Below are 27829 nucleotides of genomic sequence, written 5' to 3'. Positions count from 1 at the left end.
TTTATATGTTTATAAAATGTATTTATTTGCTTCATGTTGGGGGGCACCTGATATCTGGGGGAAGAAAAACTGATGTAATGGCGTCGGCTGCATGCTTTAAACCCCTGACTACCTGACGTCATCGAAGATGAGATGGCAACTGATGCAGGACCCAAGACTTTGATAATCAGGCAGACTGAGGGCTACTGCAAGCAGATAACCCAAATGTGATGACTGCAACAGTGAACACACTCAAACATTTACATTTATACTAAGTGTACACAACTGTACTTTCTGTGCACTTCCCTTTGGCTTATCTACTGCTCCCAGGGTATTCACAAAGTGCTTGGCTCCAGCCATTGCATACTGCAGGCAGAGAAACTTACATATTTACCCATACTTGGACTATTGCTTGATTCAGCCACACGGTCAAGAATTGCTACATTTGTAAAGAGACTCCTAACTTCTCTGGGGTAAACAATCTACGAAAAGAAGTCACATCTGGTACCCAGCAAAAAAATTGTTTTCCCGGGAGCAAACTTGAACACAACTTCCCAGATGGCATTCCTCACTCCAGAAAAGCAGGTTTATCTGACAAGTTACTTCAAACTACTGGCCACCCAAACCTAGCTATCTGCAAGAAAAGTACTGCAAGCCCTAGGGGTCATAGCCTCATGCATTCTCTTAATTCCATATGCAAAACTCCATATGAGGAAACTTCAGTGGTACTAAGTCTCTGGTATCAACATTCTCAGGACCTGGAAACAGTGATTCCTATCATTCCTTGCCTAAGCACAGAGTTCCTTTCGTGGGCAGAGGCCTGCAACCACAAAAAGAGACTCCCTTTCACTCAGCCCCCTGCTGCCCAAACCCTGACAACAAACTCATCAGACTATGCATGGTGGGCTCACATGGCAGGCAAATGCATTCAAGGCAAATGGAGCCCAGCACAAATGCACCTGCATAGCAATCAAAAAGAAATGTTAGCTGTACAGAATGCACAGTCAGCCTTCAAATAACTTATCCTTCCAGGACAATTCTTGATAAAGAGAGAGAGACAACACCACAGTTACTTGGTGCATAAACAAGCAGGGGGTAACTTATTCCTACCCGCTGTGCAGGTTAGCCATGGCTCTGTGGAATACAGTCTTGAGCAACCAAGTTCACCTGCAAGCTCAATTCCTGCCAGTCAAACAAAATTCACTGGCAGACCAGCAGAAATCTAATGGACCCACAAGAGTGGAAACTGGAACCCAACTCTTTCAAGCTTCTAATCCACAGGTGAGGGACACAGAGCTGGACCTCTTTGCTTCCCCCCAAAACTATCAATTGGGCAAATTTTACACCAGATCTCCCCACGGCCAAGCATGGAAAGTGGATGCCCTATCCTTTACATGGGAAAACCTCTCAATCTGTGCCTTTCCCCCTCTACCCCTCCCCTCGAATGTACTACTGAAGATCAAACAGGACAGGCCAAGGACAATCCTTATTGCACCATACTTGCCACGCCAGCACTGGTACCCACTTTTATGCAGTCTGATAACAGTGTCACCCAGGCACCTGCATCAGAACCCATCTCTGCAGTCCCAGCAAGAGGCCAGATTTTACATCCTCAGCTGCAAACCCTGAACCTTGCAGCCTGTCTTATTCCCTGAACACATCACAGTCATCCCTCAGCAAACATGCGCTGGATGTCATCCTTGAAGCCAGGAGGCCTAGTACTAGGAAATCCTATTCAGAAAAGTGGAAAAGGATACAGCCGTGCCCACCATACCTCAAATCCTTGATTATCTTGCAGAGCTGCTCCACAAAGGCCTATCCTTCTCATCAATTAAGATTCATGCCTCTGCCATCTCAGCTCATTACAATACTGAGCCACACCTTTTCTCTCACTCTCTGGTCAAACAGTTTCTGAAAGGAGCTAACAATTTAAGACCCCCGTGGAGACCTCCCACTCCTGCCTGGGACCTTAACTTTGTACTAGAGAAGCTCATGCTTCCCCCTTTTGAGCCTGCTGCTACAGCAGAGTTAAAATTCCTCTTTTGCAAAACAGCCTTACTTCTAGCCATCACCTCAGCAAGAAGAGTGTCTGAGTTACAGGCCCTTATGGCTGTGGAACCCTTCATTATCTTCCATGTGGACTGGGTTTCCCTCAGAACTAACCCATCATTTATGCCCAAGGTGGTATCCAGTGTGGCTTTAAACCAATCTATCCATTTACCAACCTTTTTTTTCCTAATCCTCAGGATAAAGGGGAAAGGATTCTGCACTCCTTGGACGTGCACAGACAGCTTAGTTCTAACTTGACAGGACTAAACCTTTCAGAAAATCTGACCAGCTGCTAGTCTGCTTTGCTACAGGGACAGAGGGCAAACCAATTTCAAAACAAACCATCTCCAAATGGATAGCACACTGCATCAATTTCTGCTACAAACACCATGGAAAACCTACCCCACAGGTATTCAGGACCCATTCCACTAGGGCTACCTCATCCTCTACAGCATTTCTCAGAGGAGTCCCTACCAGGGACATCCTGGAAGCTGCAACCTGGAGTTCATTGCACACCTTCACCAAGCATTACCACCTGCCTATCTTTGCTGAATCCAGAGCTGGATTTGCTAGTCAGCCGTAACACTTCTTGACTGCTTCTACCGTTCCTCAGCTTTGAGAATCAACCCAAGTATGATGACTGCAACAGTGAAACACGAAGAACGTAGTACAGTTGTGTACACTTAACATAAATATAGATGTTCAAGTGTATTCACTGTTGCAGTTCTGGTTGCTCTTCCTCCAGCCCCCTGACTTTTCTAGACTTTCTACTTATTCTCTTTTTGGCCATGTCTTATGGCTATGGTACTTAATTTTTACTAGAGGTATTCCCCACCATGTTATTGCTTCCTATTTTGTGGGCTCCTGACATCTGGGACAAGGAAAACTGATGTAATGGCGTCTGCTGCATGTTTTTATACCCCTGATGACCTTACGTTTGGAAGAGGCAACAGTATCCAACGCAGAAATCCCTAGACTCTAGTATTCGGGCCAACTGAGTGCTACCTGCAGGCAGATAACCCAAGTGTGATGACTGCAACAGTGAATATACTCTAACATCTACATTTATGGTAAGTGTACACAACTGTACTTTTTGGCACCTTTGTCTGTGGCAAATGCACTTTGTAAATACTTTGATGCATTTAATACATTTATTCAACCAGAAAATCGTAATCATTATGTTTTCAAAGTTAAAGCAGTGTGTGATTTGTTCAACATTTTATATAGGAAAACCTGATAGGCGACTTGAGGAACGAATCAGAGACCATTGTTGCGCTAATAAGGGCCATAGCTATAGTGCTCTAGCTAAACACATGCTAGAGAAAGGCACTAACCATTGGTTCACGTTTATGGCTGAAGAAGTAATCTATGAAAGTTTTTGGTTGGATGATTTAACTAATGTTACAGAAGGGAAAGAATTACTTCCGCGGTAGTGCAGCGATAGCGGTGTTACCTCACAGCAAGAGGTTCTCCTGTTCGATTCTCGGCTGGAGTGCCTTCTGTGTGGAGTCTGCATGTCCTCCCCGCAGTTGGGTGGGCGTTCAAAAGACATGCATAAGTGGGCATGCCTTTGTTGAAGGTTGAACGTCGAGCTGGCACCTCGGCGTTCGTCAACATCTACTGCCAATTATTAGCAGACTAGAGTTCTGCTGTGGTGACCTCTAGCCGGGAAAAGCTGAAAGACGACAACAACAGAAGGGAAAGTATATTCCCCCAGGTAATGTAGCCACACTTGAAGACACGCTTCGTTGGCTATCTTGTCACTACCCCCAAGAAACACTAATACTAGGATAACATTGACTGGGATTCTTGTTCCAAAGAATCCACTTCTACCCACATCAACTTGCATGCATTTACACAAACCATTACCACCCCTACCAGACTAGGGAAACCCAGCCAAAAAGATAGTATACTCGACTGGGTACTCATAAATAATAATCCCCAACTGTACACTGCTGGTACCCTCCCCGATGACCTAAGTGACCATCTTCTCACTTACATAGTTAAGGATAAAGCCATTACCCCACAACAACCCCTACTCAGAAAAGTCAGGAGCAAAAGAAACTTTGACCCTGACAAATTCCAACTGGAACTTAGCTCTTGCAATTGGTCCATGCTGAAACACCTACCCTTAGAGGAGGCAGTTGCCTGTTTTAACAACAAATTTCTTGGAATTCTTGATCTACATGCACCTGCCCGCTCAAAACGTACAAAAGCAAGAACTGCACCATGGCTATCTAAAGAGACACGACAAAAAATTACCAGCAGAAACAAACTATGGGCTCAACGGCGTTCCACAAAAGACCCCCATGATCTTGTAAAATTATAGGTATGCTAGGAATGAAACAAAAACATTTATTCTACAGGAGAAAAAACAATACTACTGCAATTTACAGACAACCAACAAGGACAATCCTCAGAAGTTCTGGGCAGGGCTGAAGAATCTACTCTGCCCTGGTAAAACATCTACGCCTATCCCTGCTGCCACCATTGATAAATTCCCAGAGGATGTCTCTGACAGTTTTAACCATTTCTTTACCGAAACAATTCAAGCTCTAGCTAGACAATTACCTTCTAGCTCCCCTGCCCCAATACGTCTATCTCTACAAACCAACTCTCATTCTCCTTCCAACCAGTGTGCACATCTCTTATCCATAACATGATCAAAAAATTAAAACCTACCACACTCCGCTGACCAGCTCCCCGCTGAGTACCTTCAAAAATCAGCTGATGCCATTGCCTATCCAATATCGATACTAATCAATCATACCATAGCAGAAGCTAACATTCCCACCATCTGGAAAACATCCTACGTAGTTCCACTACATAAAGGAGATTCCTCTATGGAATTCTCCAATTATAGACCTATAGCTATACTTTCTCCACTTGCAAAGATTATGGAAAAATGTTTACAAAAACAATTTATGTACCACCTAATCCAAAATCATCTCATGGTGGATACCCAGCATGGTTTTCGTCCACACCCTAGCACAACCTCAGCATTAATGGCTTTTACCAATACCATAAACAATAACCCTAACAATAATCACATATCCTCTGCCCTATTCTTGGATCTTTCCAAGGCATTTGACATGGTTGATAACCAACGTCTGGTCCACACATTGCAAACTTTCCACTTTGATACTAATGCCCTTCTTTGGTTTACATCCTACCTAAATGGAAGACAACAGGCTGTCCTATGGCAGAACATGCGCTCTAATCTATTAACAAACACCCTTGGAGTACCACAAGGCTCCATATTAGGGCCCCTACTGTTTTCCATCTTTATTAATGACTTGTATACAGTCATACCAAACGTAAACTGTATCCAATACGCCCATGACTCCACCCTGATTTGCTCAGCTACTTCTCCCACAGACCTGAGGGTCTCTACCCAGTCCACCTTTAATACCATAGAAAATTGGCTCTCTGAATGTAGATTGTTACTAAATCCCAAAAAAACTAAAATGCTGCTGTTCTGTCCAACTCATAGGTCTGCTGCCTTCACCTTTACCGTAAATGCAAAAGATGGGACAATCATTTCCCCTGACCCCTCTACAAAATTACTAGGTGTCATTATTGACAATAACCTAAAGTTTGACCTACATGTAAATCAGTCAAGAACATCAATAAAAAACTTGGATCACTGTATAGAATAAAAGCCTTCCTAACCCCTAGAGCTAAAATGGCTATAGCTCGCTCTCATCTACTCTGAACACTTTATACGCCTCCCCCCTTCTCTCCAATCTAAACAAATCTGTACTAAATAGACTGTCAACCTGTTACAATCATATTGCCAGGTTTGCCACTGGAATGCCTTTTAAAACACACCACTGCATCAATCTAAAACAGCTTGGGTGGCTAGAACTTCCCAGTCTCATACAATATAACCTGCTGATCATGGCTAACAAAATGCTCTATAACCCACATAACACACCAGCCCTTCAAAATATTATCACCCCCCACAACAGTCCAAGACTGCTTCGATCCTCGAACAAACTTCTAATTCAGACAATCAAAATCAGCAACACTGCTGGAGATGCCCTCTTTGCTAACGCTGCAGGCAGAGCTTGGAACTTACTTCCAGGTGATATTACTTTGCTCTCCTCCCTAGGACAATTTAAAACTAAACTCAACATATGGCATTTAACTGGCTTTGCCACTGCAACAAGCCTGGGTAACTTTCAGCATGAATGTGAATAACCCAACTAACTATTTATTGTTAATTTTCCCCCTGACTAGAACCAGGGGTCTCTCATGTCTATGTATTCGTTGGTAATACTACTTATGTACTCTTGTTTTACTTGTATTATTGTATATGATAAATTGGAGCTCATCTGCCCGGGCCTCCACTGAAAATGGACATGGCTCCAGTTGGACTATCCCGGTCAACAAATGTAAAATAAAAAAAATTAAGGTGGATTCTTAAATTATCAGCACACGGAGGTTGCAGGCTTGAATGAATCAGTACCTCTTAAGCCAGTTCTGAAAGAAAGAAAGCTTTTTTAAATAGGTAGCTTGCTATGTGCGTCTTTATGTTAATAGCCTGTTATGGTTCCTGCCTTAAAAGAAAGCTGTGCCTTTAAACATTTTTATGGCTATTGAATCTGCATGTTTTTTATTGGTAGATATTTATCTGATTGTTTTTTAAATATCTGAGATGTTGCTGGTTTGTGTTTGGATTTTATACTGCTCTTTGCCATTTGCTTTTTATTGGTTTGCTGTGGTGCTGTTTTCTGCATTTTTGTTCATTCTATTTGGTTTGTGGTTTAACACAACTTTGCGGTTAGCAGGACTTGTTTTACCATATGTACTTGTGTGTTTAAAGTAGTATGTGGTGCCTTACCACGAGCACTGATGCTCACTGTACTTCATGTTCTCATGGTCATGCATTTTCTCAGATTTTGGGTAATTTCATGTTTATTACAGATAGTCTTTTCTACAAAGTTATAGGTTTTCCTGGTGCTGGTTCAGTCACAGTGACTGTTAAATTTGATGGTTACAGGCGTTCTTCTGTACTCCTGTTTATGATTCTGTCTCACACTTCACACACTATTTGCGTTCTGTTTAACATGATGATTTAACTAGGCTGTGCTGCTGATTTTCTTCTGAAAAGAAGTGCTTGGCCTACTGAGCTTACCCAGTTCATACAAAAAAGTTAAAAGTGGATTTTTTAGTTGGTGTGTGCAGGGGCTGGGAGATGTTAGTAATGGTATTAAAATAATAATTTAAAAAACTGAAATGTGTTCTAAACTTTTTTACTCTTAGGTCTCTGTCTGAAGCCATGTCTGTAGAAAAAATTGCTGCCATCAAGGCCAAAATTATGGCAAAGAAAAGGTCAACCATCAAACCTGATCTGGATGATGACATAACTGCCTTAAAACAGAGAAGTTTTGTAGATGCTGAAGTAGATGTGACTAGAGACATTGTCAGTAGGGAGAGAGTGTGGCGGACAAGAACATCAGTTCTACAGAGTACTGGCAAGGTAATTTATTTATTCTCCGAGCCTGGTTGGCCATTTCATTGTTGTAATTGTTTAGTACTGAATATAAAGTAACATTTTAAAAAGATTATGCTATACTTTCAAAACTTTTTTCCATCAGTGTTGACTCCTACATTGGTAAGAGTTTAGTTGTAACTGCTTTAACATTGATGCAACTCTGAAATGTGTTTAGAGGGCCATCTAGCTTATGTTCAGTGTATTTTTTTTCTTTTCATACATTAAAACTGCAACGTAAATGTTGATGAAAATGTTTATCTCGTGAACCATGTAGCTTGCTTTGTAACCTGCTGTGCTGTCAGTGGGTTCTAGTAAAAGAAATGGACCATAGAGAGCGATTTCAGCTCTTTTCAGACTCTGCCTGTTGTGGGTGCCCAAATGCAGGATGTGTACACACTAGAGTCACTGATTCTGCTACTCCATCCTTGGCATTTCTTGATTACATTGGACTTGAAGGTTGTATTTTTGCACCTACCTATTTATAAAAAAACACAAGATATCCCTTATGCTCAGGGTGAGATGCTAGCATTACCAATTTAATTTCTTTCCCTTTGGGCTTCCTACTGTTACTAGGATGTTCTCAAGATGCTTGGTCTGTGTGGTAGCCTACCTCAGACTTAAAAGTTCATGTCTACCTTTACATTGATTGCATGTCAAACGCAGTTACACAGACAAATCTTAGACAATCTCAGCAGTACTGTGGACTACCTCCGACATCTGCATTTTTGGTCAGTCTCTGTAAGTAACTCCATTCAGGATAAAGATATTTCTGGAGGGGATACCAGCTGTAGAAGAGTACAGGGTTTACCACCTAAAGGAGGAAGCTTTCACCGTTGGTTCTAGCAGGCTGTCAGGAACCACATAGCTACCAGGGATGACTTGAAGCATATGGGCTACACGGCTTTAACCATTCTTGTGGTTCTGCAAGCCAGATTGCATATGAGGAAGATTTAGTTGGCTTTGAGGACTTCTTGGAGTTGCCAGTAACAACACTTGTACACAGATCTTCCGGTGTTCTGCATCCAGAGGGATGTCATAGTGGGTAGATGTGTACAAATGAAGGGATGTTCATCGTGTTACACTGCTGCAGTCATTACACTTGGGTTATCCTGCCGTCAGGCAGTCCCTCAGTCGGCCTGAGTTCCAAAGTCTTGGTCCGGCGTCGGTTGCGGTCGCTTCTTCCCTGACGTCAGTGCGACAGGGGTATATAAGATGCAGCCGACGCCATTTTCTTTAGTCTTTCTTGCTGCGCGGTGCCTGAAGCATAAGCAGTTCGCAAGTGCCAGTCGGCCGACTCCTGAGATTTTAATTCCGAATCCAGAACCAAAGTCTTCTACAAAGCTAAGTACCCCGTTGGGGAAACTTTTTCTTGCCTCAGACTGATGTCAGTAAAAGTTAATAACTGTATTTCTTGTGGGAAGCTAAATACCTCATAAGGATTTCCATTCTTATTGTATCCCATGCCTAGGCCCAGACCATGACGTCACAGGTTGTCGGTTTTGTGCTAGGTTTAACAAGCGCACTATTAAACGTCTGTTTGATTTTGCCCGACATTATTTTGGCAGAAAATTCAATTACACCATGCCGTCGGAACTACCGACGACCGGAATACACAAAAAGCGCAAAGACAAGGACAGGCATCCGAGGCCCAAAACTGACAATGAAGCCTCTTCTAGGCCAGTCGCCGGTTCTCCGGTTTTCAGTGAGGTACCTTCGCAGCCCCTGTCTACCGCTTCTTTAGAACCACTGGCCGCCTCTGACTCCCACGTGGAGATGGCTGGGCCTTCGGACGCACCAGATTTACAGCCTACCGAGACTAACCCTTCAGAGGGATCCGGAGTAGCTGAACAAACCCGTAGCTTCAGAGGGTGTTTTCAGACCTACTCTGTTAACCATTAAATCTTCTGCTAAGTCTAAAACTCCTTTAAAAACAAAGAAACAAAGAAACAACTTCAGCATTCACCAGGGCAGGCCTCCATGCCTAAGAAAAAAAATGCTCAAAATGGCCGAAGACTTAATCACTCTGATCAGGGGGTCCCATTCCCCTCCTGATAATGCAGACTATGACTCATCCGACCAGGTATCCATCTCCTCAGATTCATCCTCAGACCTAGGATACTCTTTTCCCCCTTATGAGGATTCTGATGCTGAGGAATCAATTCCTTCAGCCTCTCCGCCAGAGAACTACTCCTTTGGGGAAACCTTATATACCATGAGGGAGCACTTCCATTCGGAGGGCCAGGATTATTCAGAATCCAAGAAAAGGCTCAGATTTCCTTTTATTACCTCAACACAGACCCCTTGCTATTCCGCCAGTGTTAGATATTGTGGATGATGTGTATTCTGAATCCAGTTTAAATCCTGATTCTTTACCTCCTGCTCCAGTTAAGCCGGACAGATGCTACAGAGTCCCTGACTCTCACAAATTTTTTGTAAAAGCCCTGTTGCTGACCCTGAAACTATTTCTCAGGGTCCCAAAGGAGTAAAGGCTTCTTCAGCAAAATGTCCAGTCCCCTCTGACAGATTTCAGAGCATTAGACAGATGGGGGAAGAAAGTATATACATCTGCAACTTTAGCAATGAGGGCCTTAAATTGCCAGTTTCACATGCTAAAATATCAGCAATATTTGATGTTTCAGTTGAAACAAAAAATGCTTCCAAATTCAGATCCTCTTAATTATAAGGAAATGCAGGATTTATTGCATGCAGCTGAACAAGTGGGAAAACATACCTGTAGAGCAGCAGTTACAGGATCTGTCATTAGAAGACATGCTTGGTTAAAAGAACAGGCATTACCAGATCATGTTAAAGCAAAATTATTGAATGTACCTTTGCAGCAGGATGTTTTATTTGGAGTTAAGGCAGAAGAGGTATTAAAGAAAATGGAGGATAAGGCAAAATCTATGCAAACGGTGAAGGATTTCTTACAGGTTCAGCCTCCTTGATTTAGCAGAAATTGGCCAACAAAGAATTGGTCCTTTCCAGTTACAGGCAGACCTCAAAGGGGCAGATACAGACGTCCAAGAGGTAGAGGTCAACCACAAGGTCCTTACAGGCCTCGACAATGGGGTGCATCAACCCAGAAAGAAGGGGAAGACTGGCCTCAACCTTATAAAAAACAGCCCCAATGACTTCCCACTACAGCTGCCAAACACTTCTCTTCTGGCAGCCCCTTTGGGAGGAAAACTGGCACTTTTCTCTCACAGTTGGCATATGCTCACCAAAGACAAATGGGTTCTCAACATTGTATCTCAAGGTTACAGGTTCCACTTTCACACTCTGCCAAGGTTAAAAGGAATGCCAAATCTGCCACCAAATCAATGGGCAGAGGCTCAAAGACAAATTACAGCACTCATGGACACGAGAGCTATTCAAAAGGTACCAACATAGGAGCAAGGACAAGGATTTTACTCAAGACTCTTTCTGGTCCCCAGAAAGGACAAAGCCTGGGAGGCCCATTCTGGATCTTTCTTCTCTAAACACTTAACTGGATGTTCCAAAATTCAAAATGTTGACACTACAGCAGCTTCTTCCCATGCTGGGCAAGAAAGCTTGGCTCGTAACTTTGGACCTCAAGGAGGCATACCTGCATGTCCCTATCAGACAAAACTGCAGAAGATACCTCAGATTCATAGCTGGCTCAATGCATTACCAATTCTCTGCACTGCCCTTTGGCTTATCTACTCTGCCCAGGGTCTTCACAAAGTGCCTGGCACCAGTAATTGCATTTTGCAGACAGAAAGGAATTCAGATTTATCTGTACCTGGACTGCCTGATTCAAGCAGAGAGCAAGGACATTCTTCTAAAGCGTCTGGCTTTTGTAAAAAAGTTATTAAGTTGCCTAGGGTACACAGTAAATGAAAATAAGTCAAAACTAGTGCCCTCAGAAGAGGTAATATTCCTGGGTGCCAGCTTAAATACAGTGGCCCAGATGGCTTATCTCATGCCAGACAAGCAAGGACAACTGTCTCAATATTTTCAGTTGATGGCAACAAAGACTCAACTCCCTGCAAGAAAAATTCTGCAGGCCTTGGGTTACATGGCATCTTGCATACTACTAATTCCATATGCCAGACTGCATATGAGGAAACTACAATGGTACTTAGTGTCCAGTCTCGACACTTGTCACAGTTTGGATACAGTAATACCACTAATTCCTTGCCTACAACAGGAGTTTCGATGGTGGGCTCAAGCATGTCACCTCAACAAGGGACAGCCTTTCACTCAACCCACAGCCAGGCAAACATCGACAACAGATGCATCGGATTACGCCTGGGGAGCACACATGGCAGGAAAATGTATTCAGGGCAAATGGCCCGCAGAACAAAGGCATCTTCACATCAGTCAAAAAGATGCTAGCTGTACAAAATGCCCTTATAGCTTTCAAGGACCTTCTGCATCCAGGACAACTACTACTAAAGACAGACAACACCACATTATGTGGTACATAAGCAAGGGGATACTCATTCTTATCCCCTCTGCAGACAAGCCATGACCTTGTGGAACACAGCTCTAACCTATCAAGTTCATCTGCAAGCACAATTCCTGCCAGGAGAGAAAAACACACTGGCAGACGACTTAAGTAGAAACATCATGGATCCGCAAGAATGGAAATTACATCCACAAATATTCGTAATGATAACACAAAAATGGTGTAGCCCAGACATTGCTCTGTTTGCATCCCCAATGAACTGCCGCTACAGAAATTCTGCACAAGGACTTACCACCTACAAGCATAGAAAGTGGAAGCCCTCTCATTCAGCTGGAAAAACCTACAAGTATATGCTTTCCCACCACTACCTCTCATTCCAAAGGTACTCATAAAAGCCAGGCAAGAAAAGCAAAAGATGATCCTGATTGCCCCAGACTGGCCACGCCAGCACTGGTACCCAATCTTAAAGGACTTAGCACAGGGTCCAGCCTGGATTTTGCCTCAAATCCCACATCTTCTGACTCTGCACAACAATCAGATGCTTCACAGCCAGCTAAAGACTTTAAACCTGGCTGCATGGCAGATTCCTTAGTCAAGCAAGTCAAGTTATGGATGTCATTCTGGAGGCCAGAAGGCCTAGCACCAGGAAAGCCTATTCGGATAAATGGAAGAGATTCTGTGCCTGGAACAAGGCTCACAGCCTTGACCCTCTTGTCCCAAATATTCCTCAGATACTACAGTATTTAACTGAGATGCCGGACAAAGGCCTCTCCTTTTCATCCATCAAGGTACACGTCTCTGCCATCTCAGCTCATTACAACACGGACCCCCCTATTTTTCTAATCCTTTGCTAAAACAGTACCTCAGAGGGGCTAAAAACATAAGACCCCCCCCCCCCGTAGAGCACCAAATCCAACTTGGAACCTCAACTTCGTGTTGGAAAAATTAACTTTACCTCCTTTTGAGCCAGCTAACTCGGCAGATTTAAAATATGTCTCTTGGAAAACTGCTCTGCTCCTGGCAATAATCTCAGCATGAAGAGTTTTAGAATTACAGGCACTAATGGCAGTGGAACCTTTTATCATTTTCCACCAAGACAGGGTGTCAAGTGTGGCTCTAAACCAAACTATTCACTTGCCAACTTGTTATCCAAATCCACAGAATAAAGGGGAGAGACTTCTGCATTCCTTGTGCATACACAGGCAGTTACACTTCTACTTGGACAAAACAAAAGCTTTCAGAAAAACTGAGCAATTGTTTGTAGCATATGCTGCAAGAGCACAGGGAAAAGCCATTTCAAAATGGATAGGACACTGTATACGTTTCTGCTATATACACCATGGGAAAACTGTACCTAACAGCATTAGGTCTCATTCCACCAGGGCAACGGCCACTTCATCTGCCTACCTCAGAGGAGTTACCTACCAAGGAAATTTTGGAAGCAGCAACTTGGAGTTCTGTACATAACTTCACCAAGTATTATCATCTGCCTCTTTACTCTAAATCCAGAGCTGGCTTTGCCACTGCAGTGCTGCAGGGCCTTATAGCCTCCCCTAACGCCTTATAGAACCAGCCACCCTACCTCAGCTTTGGGATTCTACCCAAGTGTAATGACTGCAGCAGTGCAACACTATGAACATAGTACAGTTTTGTACCTACCATAAATGTAGATGTTAGAGTGTATACACTGCTGCAGTCTAGGTTAACCTCCCTCCTTCCCCTCTTACTTGGTACGTACCCAATTCTTCTACCCTTTGCTACCTATGGGGAGTATTTGCTGGTAACTGAAAGTTTTTGATTGCTTTTCTTATGTATGTTTTATTAGCAGTTTGCATTGCCTACCTTTTTGGGGGCACCTGACATTTGGGGCATGAAAAACTGAAGAAAATGGCATTGGTTGCTTCTTATATACCGCTGTTGCACTGACGTCAGGGAAGAAGCGACAGCAACTGACGCCGGACCAAGACTTTGGAACTTTGGCCGACTGAGGGACCGCCTGACAGCAGGATAACCCAAGTGGTAATGACTGCAGCAGTGTATATACTCGAACATCTACATTTATGGTAGGTACAAAACTGTACTTTTCAGGCTGACAACTATACTTATAGATTTCTCTAAATTTACATTTTAAGCAGTCAGAGTCTTCCTGCGTTTCAGCCTGTATCACAATATGGCAATTCTCCCTTTCCCCTGCTTACACAGCAGGTGCATACACAAATGTGAACATTCCCTCACAATGGCTTTTAAGCCAGCTAAATTAAGAAGTATGGAATGCTCTTGTACGTGTGAGTTTATCAGAAAATGCAGCCTGTTTGAAAATATCATGTTCTTGCTCAAACTCTCGCCAAGTCTTAGCAAGCAATATTATCAAACATCAGCGGTTCAGGTCTACGAAATCCCTCTTCCATAATAACAAAATACGTTTAAATGTAAGCATAGACCAGGTATTTATGCTCAAATGCACAACAACCTCTCTGAAAACGCTTCAGTGTAACACTGGAAACACTTCAGATACTTTGAAAGGTTTCAGTTAATGCGAAATATTAGTACATTGTGAAATAATGTGGTTGTTTTAGCTTTTTTCTACATCTTGACACTTTGGAAATTATTTCACACACTTTTGTATTTATTTTGAATACTTTTATCGGTATGTCACAATTTCTTATATTTTTTTTTTTATCTCTAATTATTTTGAACGTTTTGAATGCTTCACCACTTGGCAACTGTAAAATCATTTAAGCACCTTTGAATAACTGTTGACCTGTTTTGTGAGTTGGCTCTTGTATATTTTTCCAGATGTCCTTCAAGGATGCATCTGCAGTCATCACATATGGGTTGTCCTGCCTCAGGCAGCCCTTCGGTCGGCCGGATTCCAAAGTCTGGGTCAGGCCTCGGCTGATGTTGCACTTTCCCCGACGTCAGAGCGTCTGGGGTATAAAAGCATCAGCCGACGCCATTTTCCTCAGTCTTTCTTGCCGCGTGGTGCCCGAAGCAGAAGCAGTTCGCAAGTGCCGGTCGGCCAGCTCCTGTGATTCAGCTACCGAAGACTTTGAAAAAGCTAAGTACCCCGTTTGGGACTCTTTCTTGCCTCAGCCGTTGTCAGATAAAGTTAATAATTGTTTAACTTGTGGGAAACAAATACCTCATAAGGATTTCCACTCTTACTGCCTCCCTGCCTAGTCCCAGACCACGACGTCTCAGCCTGTTCAGCCTGTGCTTCCTTCAACCGACGAACTCTTAGACGTCGGTCAGAGTTTGCAGAGGAATTCTTTGGGGCTAGTTTTGCTTACAAGATGCCGTTGGAGACTCCGACTTCGCATTTAGTTAAGAAACGGAAGGACAAGGACAGAGACACGCGGGCCGCGGTTTCGGCTGAAACCACGGTCAGGCCTACCCGTGAGTGTCTCGGCTGAAACGGAGTCCTTGGTACTTCCGATTACCGAAACCGCACAACCGACTACCTCGGCCCCGGAGGCCCCGGCCGAGTCGGTTATTGAATTACCTACTGAAACTGGTGTCCAGGAACCTTCCGACACCATTTCTTTAGACAAATCTACTCCTGCATGTGGTGCAGCCAGACCTCCTGCATCCATGTCCATTAAGGCTTTCTCTAGGGCTAAAGCTGCTAAACTTTCTAAAGCTTTGCCTCCCAAGGTTACCTCTCAGAGACCCTCTACTGGCTCACAGATTCTTAGCTTAGCAGAGGATCTTATCTCCTTAATTAGAGGTTCTCAACCTCATCCGGACAGGGGCTGTCAACCACCTCCAGACAAAAGGCCCAGGGTTGAGCCCGCTGGCCCCCCTCCTCAGATGAGTCCTCTGATGGCTCTACTCTGTCAGACCACCAGGAGGAGGCTTATTTGGCCTACGAGGATTCTGATGCTGAAGAATCTATTCCCTCAGCCTCCCCTCCTGAAGAGTTTTCCTTTGGAGAGATTTTACACTCAGAGAACATTTTCAATGGCAGGGTCAGGAATTCTCTGATTCTAGAAAGAGATTAAGGACCTTTTTACATTTACCTCAGCATAGGCCTTTAGCTATACCTCCTGTTTTGAATGTCATTGATGATGTGTACTCTGATGCTAGTACAACCCCTGACTCTCTCCCTCCGGCTCCTGCCAAACCTGTTAGGTACTACAGGGTCCCGGACTCTCATCTACACCTGTACAAGGCCCACTCTGCTGATCCAGAAACTATTTCCCAGGGCCCAAAAGGGGTTGCAGCGGCCACTGCTAGAAATCCTCTACCCTCTGAAAGGGAGTCCAGAGCTTTAGAGAGATGGGGTAAGAAAGTGTATACTTCTGCAACTCTTTCCATGAGGGCATTAAATTGTCAGTTTCATATGATACAGTACCAAGAGTATTTGTTAGATGAATTGCATAAGAAACTGTCTTCTTCTGAACCCCTTGATCGCAAATCCCTTCAGGATCTGGTACATAACTCCCAGCAGGTTAGTAACCATTTCTTGCAGTGTGGTTATGATGCATTGGAAGCTTCATGTAGGTCAGCTATGACAGGTGCAGTCATACGTAGGCATGCCTGGCTGAAGGAGCAATCTCTGCCAGACCATGTTAAAGCTAAGCTTTTGGATGCTCCTATGGAAAAGCAAAAATTATTTGGTTCCACGGCTCAAGAGGTCTTAAAGAAATTTGAAGAAAAGGCAAAATCTGTGCAAACAGTCAAAGACTTTCTGCAAGTCCAACCACCGAGATTCAGCAGAAATTGGCCTACTAAGAATTGTTCCTTTCCGGACTCAGACAGATCTCAGAATGGCAGGAATAGGCATGCCAGAGGTAGAGGGCAAGCTAGAGGCTCCTACAGAGGCCGTCAATGGCAGCCTCCCAACCAGAGAGGTAGTGCAGGAACTACAACTGCTACACCAGGACAGACTCAATGACTTTGTTTTGACTCCGCCGACCAGGGCTCAATTAGAAGCACCTTTGGGCGGAAAGCTTTCTTTATTTTCAAAAAATTGGCACAGCATTACAAGGGACACATGGGCACTGCAAATAATAGACAAAGGATACAGGTTCCATTTCCACACATTGCCAAAAAGAAAAGGCATGCCAGACCTGCCACCAAATCAGAGGGCAGAGGCTTTGAAACAAATTTCCAACTTAATGCAAATGAAAGCTATAGAAAAGGTACCTCTTTCAGAACAAGGCCAAGGGTTTTACTCCAGATTATTCCTTGTTCCAAGAAAAGAAAATCAATGGAGGCCTATTCTCGACTTGTCCGCACTGAATACTTACCTCCTTGTGCCAAAATTCAAAATGCTGACTCTACAGCAACTCCTTCCCATGCTGGGCAGGGGGTCTTGGCTGGTGACTCTAGACCTCAAGGAGGCATACCTACATGTCCCTATCAGACAAAGTTGCAGAAGACACCTCAGATTTCTTGCAGGGTCAGAGCATTATCAATTCTCAGCATTGCCCTTTGGCTTATCTACTGCGCCCAGAGTATTCACGAAATAACTGGCATCAGTAATTGCACACTGCAGACTTCAGGGGATTCAAATTTACCCATATCTGGACGACTGCCTTATACAAGCGGACAGCAAGCAAACTTTGTTAAAGGACTTGGATTATGCCATCCACCTACTGCAGGCCTTGGGATATACAGTCAACATCCACAAATCAAGACTTGTTCCATCCCAAAGAATAACTTTTCTGGGTGCAGATCTAGACACAACCACCCAAATGGCCTTTCTCACAGAAGAAAAACAAAAACAAAAACAACAACCGGATTACTTCAAGAATCTGACAAGACAAACTCAGCTGACTGCAAGGAATATCCTGCAGGCCCTGGGTTACATGGCATCTTGCATTCTTCTGATTCCACAAGCAAGACTGCGTATGAGAAAATTACAATGGTACATAAGGAGTTTATGGACTCAGCACAGTCACAGTTTAGAAACTTTGATCCCACTCATTCCATGCATTCAAAAGGAATTTCTGTGGTGGGCTCAAGCCTGCCAGTCGAACAATGGGTTGCCCTTCAGCAAGCCAAGAGCCAACCAAACCATCACTACGGACGCTTCGGACCAAGGTTGGGGAGCACACATGGAGGGCAGATGTATCCAAGGGCTATGGTCACAAAGAGAGCTGCGCATGCACATAAACCAAAAGTAAATGCTGGCAGTGATGCACGCAGTAGAGGCCTTCAAACTTTTTCTTCATCAAGGCCACCTACTCATAAGGATAGACAACACCACAGTTATGTGGTACATAAACAAGCAAGGAGGCACCCATTCCTACCTTCTTTGCAGACTGGCAATGAATCTATGGGAACTTTCCTTGAAACTCAATATACAGCTGCAGTCCCAGTTCGTGCCAGGGAAAGACAATATACTGGCAGACAGCTTAAGCAGAAATACCATGGATGCACAGGAATGAATGCTGCACCCAGACATCATCTTACTCATAACACAATCATGGGGAAGGCCGGAAATAGATCTCTTCGCCTCCCCCAACAGTCAGCAACTGAAGAAATTCTGCTCAAGGACATACCACCCACAAGCATGGAAAGTGGACGCTCTCTCTTTCAGCTGGAAAGCTCTAACAGTGTATGCTTTTCCACCTCTCCCATTAATTACCAAGGTCTTACTGAAGATCAGAACAGAGCAGCCCAGAGTGATTCTGATAGCTCCAAACTGGCCAAGGCAGCACTGGTACCCACTGTTAAAGGGCATGTCACAGACGAAACCGTGGCCTCTCCCCCTATGGCCACTTCTACTGACACAGCACAATTTCAAGACTCTGCATTCCAACCTAAAAACCTTGCAGCTAACTGCCTGGAAAATACCATGACTCCTCCTCAGGATAAGCTATCCCAGAGAGTGAAGGATATTATTATGGAAGCTCGCCGGCCTTCCACAAGGAAGGCATATTCAGCAAAATGGAAAAGATTTTACACTTGGAACACAACAAAGGGCCTAGATGTGACAGTGATGAACATGGCACATATACTGGAATACTTGGCAGAATTGTTCCATAACGGCCTGTCTTACTCTTCCATTAAGATACATGCCTCAGCAATTTCAGCAGAATACAATGTTGATCCACCTGTCTTCTCGCATCCTCTCCTGAGACAGTTTCTAAGAGGAATCAAAAACATCAATCCTCCAAGGAAACCACCTGTGCCTACTTGGGACCTTAATTTCATTTTGGAAAAACTAACACTTCCTCCCTTTGAACCAGCAGCATCTGCAGATCTACAGTTTCTGTCTTGGAAAACTGCCTTCCTTCTGGCCATAACCTCAGCAAGAAGAGTATCTGAGTTACAAGCTCTAATGGCAGTACAGCCATTTCTTATCTTTCATCAGGACAGAGTTTCATTGAGAACCAATCCTACATTTATGCCAAAGTTGGTATCCAGGGTATCTTTGAACCAAGCTATTCACTTGCCTACATTCTTCCCACAACCACAAAATAAAGGGGAGAAACTTCTGCACACCCTGGACATGCACAGTTACGCTACTACTTGGACAGAACTAAAAGTTACAGAAAGATTGACCAGCTGTTTGTAGCTTATGCTGCTGGGGCACAAGGAAAATCAATTTCCAAACCGACAATTTCAAAATGGATAGGAAATTGCATTCGTTTTTGTTACTCCTTTCATGGAAAAACTGCGCCAGCTAACATTAGACCTCATTCCACGAGAGCCACAGCCACCTCCACAGCCTTCCTAAGAGGGGTGGCTACCAAGGACATTTTAGAAGCTGCTACATGGAGCTCCGTGCATACATTTGCCAAGCATTATAATTTACCTTTATACTCCAGATCCAGAGCAGGCTTTGCTACGGCAGTCCTGCAGGGTATCTTAGCTACACCATCCTTTACTTAGTACCTCCACCCCCAGATTGGCTATGGTATTCTACCCATATGTGATGACTGCAGATGTATGCTTGAAGGACATAGTACAGTTTTGTACCTACCATAAATGTAGATGTCCGATGGGTATGCATCTGCAGTCAGGTTTACCCTCCCTCCTTCCCCTCTGTGGTATACTTCTTGGGTACTTACCCCTCTTATAGCTAGCTGGGGGGATCTATTATGGTGTATTTGTTTTTATAGTACTGTGCATGTTTGGATTTGTTTTTTAAAATGCATCTCTCCAAATTTTAGCCTTCCTTAGAGGGCACCTGGCATCTGGGGCAGGAAAAACTGAGGAAAACAGCGTCTGCTGATGCTTTTATACCCCAGATGCTCTGACGTCGGGGAAAGTGCGACATCAGCCGAGGCCAGCCCCAGACTTTGGAATCTGGCCGACCGAAGGTCTGCCTGAGGCAGGACAAACCCATATGTGATGACTGCAAATGCATACCTATCGGACATCTACATTTATGGTAGGTACAAAACTGTACTTTCTAACTGTGTGCCTCATGGTTTGCAAGTTCCTTCAACTTCGGATACCATTCTGACTCTATTTTGCATGACTCTTGTATTCAAATGAGACACTGAGTCACTGTGATGGATTCAAGTTTGTTTATTGTACGTAAACACATCAGGAGCTCTAACAAACATAGATTTGAGCTAAATGACTGACTCATTACTTGAAACACACTCCCATGTGCTTTCTCCATTCATGCCTGCATTCACTCTGACTCTACAAAATGGCACTGATCTTGCACATGCTCAGTAACTTGTATTGCACGTGCTGTCTAGCTGCAGTGGCTGAGTAGTGTAAAATTTCACAGCACGTTAAAAATGAAGACAGATACATTTCTTTTTCTCTTTCAGTGTCTTTTATTAACTACAGTACACATGTGCGGGAGCCTCATGGAAAGTACCAGGGAGACTTCCAGAACAATGAATAAACAAGCTTATATACTGGTGATATTGCTGACAGTACAAAAATATAAAACTGAACCAATTAGATCATTACACATGGCAATTAACCAATTAAAGGTTTACCCGTAAACATAAGACAATTCACATCATATTTCCAGGCAGAAGAGAGAATTGGATATGCTTCCATAAAAGGCACATTTCTTGCTTTCAGGCAGACTTTTGTTTGTTCAGTATTTTTCCATTATTCACAGTTTAGAGTTCACAGTACTCGGTACATCTCAGTTTATACAAACTGTCACATACTCAATTCCCTTGAAACACATGCTTTGGCTGTTCATATTCTACAGTCCCCCATTTGATGCTGTGTAAGCATAATCATTTAACCTGTCGTACATTTGCCACAAATCTAGCATAACCATGCTACTAGTCTTTTTATCATAGAGAGACATTTTCATTTTGTTATCTACAGTCATAGTTGCAGGCATATAAAATTTAGGCACTTTTTTCACAGCTTTTGAAGACATTAATTTCAAGGTCAGTGTTTGATTAGAAATAAGACAAGAAAAGCAACAATTGCCAATACTGCAATTAATAAAATCAACTTCAACAGTCCACCTCCCCGGCCTGAGAACAGGTTGGTTAACCATGCCCATTTTAAACTTATCAGTCTCTTTGGCCTCTGAAAGTTTGGAAATTCTCTGAATCAGTTCAAGATGACTCTCAATTTTGTGCTGATTGTCAGGAATAAAAGTACAGCACTCCTCCTGGATTTAAGTGCAAGTTCCTCCTTTCGCCGCTAGGGTGAAATCTAGTGCCATACGGCTTTGAAGTACTACAGCCCTCATAGCAGTCAGTTCATCAGTTTCTAATTTTAGGGCAGAAAATGTAGCATTGCTCAAGATTTCGAGCAGTTTAAATAACTTTCTCAGTTCCCAGATTGTTTTCACTTCTCTGTATGACGGGATTATACCAGCCCATGATATTACATCATCACCCAAGTCCATATGGGAGAGTCCTTTGGTACTAGCATGAGCCAGGTCATGATGATAGATCCATGAAGCATCAGCTTTACCTACCGGACTGGCAGGCTTCTTGACTTCTCGTACGTTCCGAATTTTTCCCTTGGGTAATGTATATACATGTCTGATAGCTGGAACTAGGTAGCCCAGGAAACAGCTGCCAGACCAGTTTCCTGGTAGCTATTTATATGCTTTTCTTCCACACACAAAGCAACAGTTCTCTACTTTGATAGTGATATTGATAGGTTTAAAGCAATTATCAGCATTCTGCCGCCCTTGAAATATTTTCCAGTAAACAGTTTTTATTTTCCGGGAAAAGTTAGCTATAAAGTTTTTTACAATTCTTGATATAGGTAAGAAATCGGTTGCACAACCCCATGCAGTGCAGTTATATACCACCGTTTTGTTGCAATGGCTCCACCCTACTCTGATTTTATCCAGTTTCTGGAAACACACAGTTCCATTTTGACGGATAAACAACTGTAATGCTACTTTGTGTTTCGAAATAACTCTTGATGTGTCGTAGATCAGATTTGTTCATGTCTCTCTAATCCCTAAAGGAACTATATTTAGCATCAATCCCCCATGAACTGTAGGAATGGCAGTGCAGATGCAGCAATTGGAAACATTAAGGGATGATGCATAAGTATATTTAATGGCTTGATAGGTGTTGAAAGGTGGATGCCATGCAGTTTGTTTGGCTTGAGGCGTAGTTGGAGCAGGAAATATAAATGGCTACAGTAAAAATATTAAAACGACCCTGCAGTACCTTTGTGGAAATGGTGGTTGCACCTGTATTGTTTTTGGAGGGTTTGTTATAAATTTATAACAAAGTTTTTTAGCAACTGAGATAGCAGTAAAAATATAAGAACAACAAAAATAACCACCAAGATTGTTGCACAGTACCCCAGTGGGAAATGGTGGTCTCGGTGGTACGGTATGAGAATGGAGAAGTGTTCCGATTGAAGAAATGTCAGACATTGTTAGGTGCAGGAACAGTATGGCTGCGAGTATAGGAAGCGTTAGGTGGAGATTCTGGAGCCATGAAAGGTAGAGGTGTTTGATCTTCGGAAGGGACGACTTTCTTAACGTGTGATATATGAATCCAGGTTGGTGGGCGTTGTAATTGTACTACTAGTTTTTATACTAAGCTCTTTTAAATTTGCATTTGGTAACTTTACAACTTGTAATATTGATGTGCAATATTGTTTTTTGGGTTTGTTGTCCTATTATGGTACAAGTGGATGGTATTTTTATCACTTGACTTTATAGCCAAAAGGCCTGTTTGTTTTGTTACTTAATTACATTGCTCTGTGATGTCTTAACTATTTTGGATGTTTTACCTTTAACAAAGGTCTGTTATGTCCAAGCTGTGGATTAAAAGGTAGTTGTGTGGGTATTTTTTTGCCTGTCGTGATTTTAAATGGTGAAATCCTTGTCTTGTTATTTGGGGTAGCTTTTACCCATAGTAACATAATTTATGGCAAATGTTGCACCCATATAGCATTTTTTTTTTTGTTTTTTAACTAAGTTTTATTTATGAAATATTGTAATTGCCTCTATTTTCATGTTTAGAATGATACAAATGAAATGCAGATGTCTGTGTTGAATGCTGTGTGCCTTGTCTCGCAGCTGCATTTTTATTTATAGTTTTTGAAGCGTGTTTTAGACATTGAACATTCAGCTTGTCTTGAGCTGTACCTGACTTTGTTACATTGTATGAATGAATGCTGCTTTATTTGATTTCATGCTTTTGGCCAAGACCATTTTAACTCTTTAATATCTGTATGTTAGTAAAGAGAAATACATGTACTTAATTGACTATATTATTTTTACATATATTATAGCAACAAATATGTATATACATGTAACTAGCAAATGGATGTGCACATTGGATTTATGCATTTTAAACCTATTTATCACTGGGTAAATTTTCTTTGTTTTATTTTAAAATACAAAACTGTTTGTTAGTAGAAACACAGTGGGAAACAAAACCTTTAGCCTCTATGTTTATCCTTAAGACTACTGACGACCAAGTCCTTTTATCTTTGTTTAGCCTCACACATGCAATCATTAAAAGCTGCCCAACACGACCCTGGTAATCTTCCTTTCTTTTTTAACTTTTTTTTGCAAATTAATCAATATATCTTTATTAAAACTACCATTTTTAGGAAAGGCAAGGTTACCGTCATTTTTAGTTAGGGCGATCTACTGGTTTAAAAACATACAACTGTCCTGGGACACATGATAAAACCTATAACCAGCTGGTGTACCTTTTTTTGCTCATTTATTTATTTCACACACTTTCATTTTTACACAATACCCCACTATCATACCTGTTTACCACAGGTTTAGCTAAGGAGTTATGAAAACGTCTTGTTACTCCACTCTCATACAAGAAGCTATACCTGTTTAGCACAGGCTTTGCTAAGGCATTATAAAAACGTCTTATTACCCCACTCTCATACAAGAAGCTGTACCTGTTTAACACAGGTTTAGCTAAGACGTTATAAAAACGTCTTTTTACCCCGTCTCATACAATAAGCTATACCTGTTTGACACAGGTTTAGCTAGGACGTTATAAAAAACGTCTTTTTTTTTTCCACTCTCATTCCTCCTTTTATACGTATGACGCCAAATTATTCTTCGGATTAACCCCGCTCTCATACTGCATATTCAAAGCAGAAAAAAAATGCATGCCACTTACCTTGAGAGAAATCATAACTTTGTCAGAAAAAAAAAATTTGTTCATAAAACTTTAGAAGGCAGACAGGGACAGAAAAATGAAAGAAATACCACAGAAAGAGAAAAAATCTGTTGTGGGCCCTTTTAGCAGTATTTCGTTCAGTTCTCAACTGCTGCAGCTTGCTCTTAATTCAGATCCGAGTCACGGCACCAATTGTAAAATTTCACAGTATGTTAAAAATGAAGACAGATACATTTCTTTCTCTTTCAGTGGCTTTTATTAACTACAGTACACACGTGCGGGTGCCTCATGGAAAGTACCAGGGAGGCTCCCAGAACAAAGGAATAAACAAGCTTGTATACTGGTGATATTGCTGACAGTACAAAAATATGAAACTGAACCAATTCGATCATTACACAGGGCAATTAATCAATTAAAGGTTTACCCGTAAACATAAGACAATTCACATCATATTTCCAGGCAGAAGAGAGAATTGGATATGCTTCAATAAAAGGCACATTTCCTGCTTTCATGCAGACTCTTGTTTGTTCAGTATTTTTCCATTATTCACAGTTCAGAGTTCACAGTATACTCGGTACATCTCAGTTTATATAAACTGTCACACTCAATTCCCTTGAAACACATGCTTTGGCTGTTCATATTCTACAATAGGTACAATGCACACAATGATGCAAGGTAAGGTAAGTAGGAGTGAAGTACTTTATGCAGAATTGTAGTGACTGTAAAAATATGGCTTGTAACAACAAGTATTCCAAAGATATGTGTAAAGAATAAAAGCTACTCATTTTCTTCTGTTTTGGGCCGACTTTGAGGATAATCTGATTATTATTGCTTAAAAATTTACTGCATCATAGAAATTAGATAGTTTTGATTCCCTGCATTAATTCCTGTATGTGGTTCAAAAAAAGAAACTTGGTGTTTAGATGGTACTTCTGAATGACTTTTTTTTTTTTCAGTTGTCTATCTTTACTTTCCACCATGACGGAGCAAGCATATATGTTTCTGTAGCGCATTATAGGTTCATAGGTAGGTACTAGGCTATTGGCCCTAGGGCTTATACAAGCCCAGCCAAAAAGGTACCCTCACTTTTGCCACCCAAGGAAAATTATTTTCCTGTGCCACTGTCGAGCAGAGCACAGAAGTGATTCCCCGGGGTGAATTTCCTATTTTCCATCCAATCATCAAAAAAATTTTCTTGAGTGCTAATGAGGAGCTTGGTTTGATATAGATAGGTAATTTATTCCAGAGTATGGGAAGTGTCTGGGAAAGGAATGTATCCCTCCCGCATTTTCTGTTTATTGTGGTGATAAGGTTTAGGTCCCTAGAGTGTGTAGCTCGGAGGGATTGGGATTTCTTTAAGTGGAGCATGTCCAACAGCTCTGGGTTTGACATAGCTTTGTATGTTAGGCAGAAGTCACTTCTGAGTAGGCGATATGCAACGGAGTAAAGCTGGAGTTTTTTGAGACTATTTGCGTAGGGCATCTGTTTGAGGCTGGTAATCCTCTTTGTGAGGTAGATGTCTTGTGAGGTACATGCCAAAAGGGGTGTTGTACTCTATAATGGGTCTAATGAGTTAAGGGGAACAGTAATCTCTTTTTTTTTTCTGGATGAGAAACCTTTTGTGATGAGGTGTGCCACGTAGAAGGATTTCCTGACTACTGTGGCGAAGCGATTATCAAAGGAGAGACTACTGTCCACCTGTGTCCCAAGGTCTCATCACACTTTCGGTATTAAGTATACTACCGCCTATGTGGTAGTTCATGGGTACAGAGTTTTTACCAAAAGGGATGACTATGCACTTTTTGGCATTGAGCTTGAGGCCATGGCTTTGACACCAGGCATCTGTCTCAGTGAGGCCCTTTTGTAGATTGTCCACATCGTTGGGAGTTTCGATTATGGCTCCTAGTTTGCAGTCATCCGCGAACTTAGTTAGCCAAAGACTTTGTGTTGGCCTGTACTTCAGAGAGGTAGATGCCAAACAGGAGAGGACCCAGGACTGAACCCTGTGATACTCAACTTGTCATTGGTCTGGAGTCTGATTTGGAGTCTACTCCTTTCACAGTGTGGGTTCTGTCAGTGAGCCAGTTGGCAACCCATCTTCATCTATAATTCCAGAGTGAGGCATGGTGTCGAAAGCCTTGGCAAAGTCTAGATAGGCTGTGTGAACCACCTTACCGTCGTCTACGGCTTTGGTGACTGCTTCAAAGAAGTCTATCAAGTTTAGGAGACATGGTCTGCCTTTTACAAGCCCGAACTTGGTGGGGTCCAGAGTTTGGAGATTGTCAATGTCTTTGTTTACAAGTTCCATGGTGTTACATTCCATGGCCTTGCAGATCAGGCTAATGGGGCAGTAGTTTCCGAGGTCCGTGGTGGCTCCCCCTCTTGTGGAGTGGGATAACCGTTGCTGTGCGCCATTCAGCGGACACAAAGCCTGAGGTGAGGCTATGATTGAACATGGTACTTGCATGGGGTGCCAGTTTGTTCTGTAGTTCATGTAGAACACAGCCTGGGATGTTGTCTGGTCTCATAGGTGCTGTATTCTTGGCTTTGGAGAGTGTGATTTTTTACCTGTGCAGCCGTGATTACAGGAACTTTGCATTCTTCCGGTATAGAGATGGGCCCTTTAGGGGGTGAGAGAGGGGTAAAGTTAGCACTGAACCTATCTGCCAGGATGTTGGCAATATCAGTTGGGTCTATATATTTAGTGCCATTGTGCTGTAACTCAGAGCAGATCTTAGTGTTGCCATTGAGATTCTTGACATAGCTATAGAATGCTTTGTGGTTGCCTTTAGAATCAGTGGTGATCTTGTTTTTGTAACTAGCTTTGGAGGATTTTATCAGGGATCACCGCTTCTTACTGAGGCTGACCAGGAAGCTCCTCCACTCATGGGATTTAACTCTTTTGCAACAGTTTCTTCCTTCTGTTGTACAGTTTGTTTATGGCAGGGGACCACCAGATTGGCTTCCTTTTTTTTTTTTTGGAGGATAGCATCTTAATTCTGTTTGAGATAGCACGATTCATGCACAGGTGTAAGTGCTTATAAAGTGCAGTTGTGTAGGATTCAGTAGTCGTAACTGTATTGTCCATCTGCATGGCTGTCCTGAAGTTCTCCACTTCTGTCTTAAGAAGCATGAAGTTGGCTTTGGAGAAATTTTTTACCGTGGTTTCCTTAATGGGGGGTGGGGGTATGATGTGGATATCTAGGGTGATTAACTTATGGTCAGATCAGACCAATGAGGTGTTGACTTCAGGTGTGGAACATGGGTCACTCATGTTGGTAATGACTAGATTTAGGATATTGCCCCTGGTGGGGGTGTGAATAAGTTGATTCAGGGCATTGGAGTTTATGA

At 42.6% G+C, this 27829-nt stretch overlaps 1 protein-coding gene across 1 annotated transcript in view; it reads left to right on the top strand.

The window, feature by feature from the left end:
• CDC73 (cell division cycle 73) overlaps positions 1-27829 on the top strand; it is a 2122897-nt gene that overhangs the window by 360269 nt on the left and 1734799 nt on the right. Inside the window, exon 7 of the mRNA XM_044085321.1 lies at positions 7297-7513. Coding sequence (XP_043941256.1) covers positions 7297-7513 — 217 coding nt within the window. The remainder of the gene's footprint in view (positions 1-7296; positions 7514-27829) is intronic.

Source organism: Protopterus annectens, chromosome 10.part0 (genome assembly GCF_019279795.1).
Source record: "Protopterus annectens isolate FY-2018-M chromosome 10.part0, PAN1.0, whole genome shotgun sequence".
Taxonomy (NCBI): Eukaryota; Metazoa; Chordata; order Ceratodontiformes; family Protopteridae; genus Protopterus; species Protopterus annectens.
This window is presented reverse-complemented; position numbering and strand designations above follow the sequence as displayed.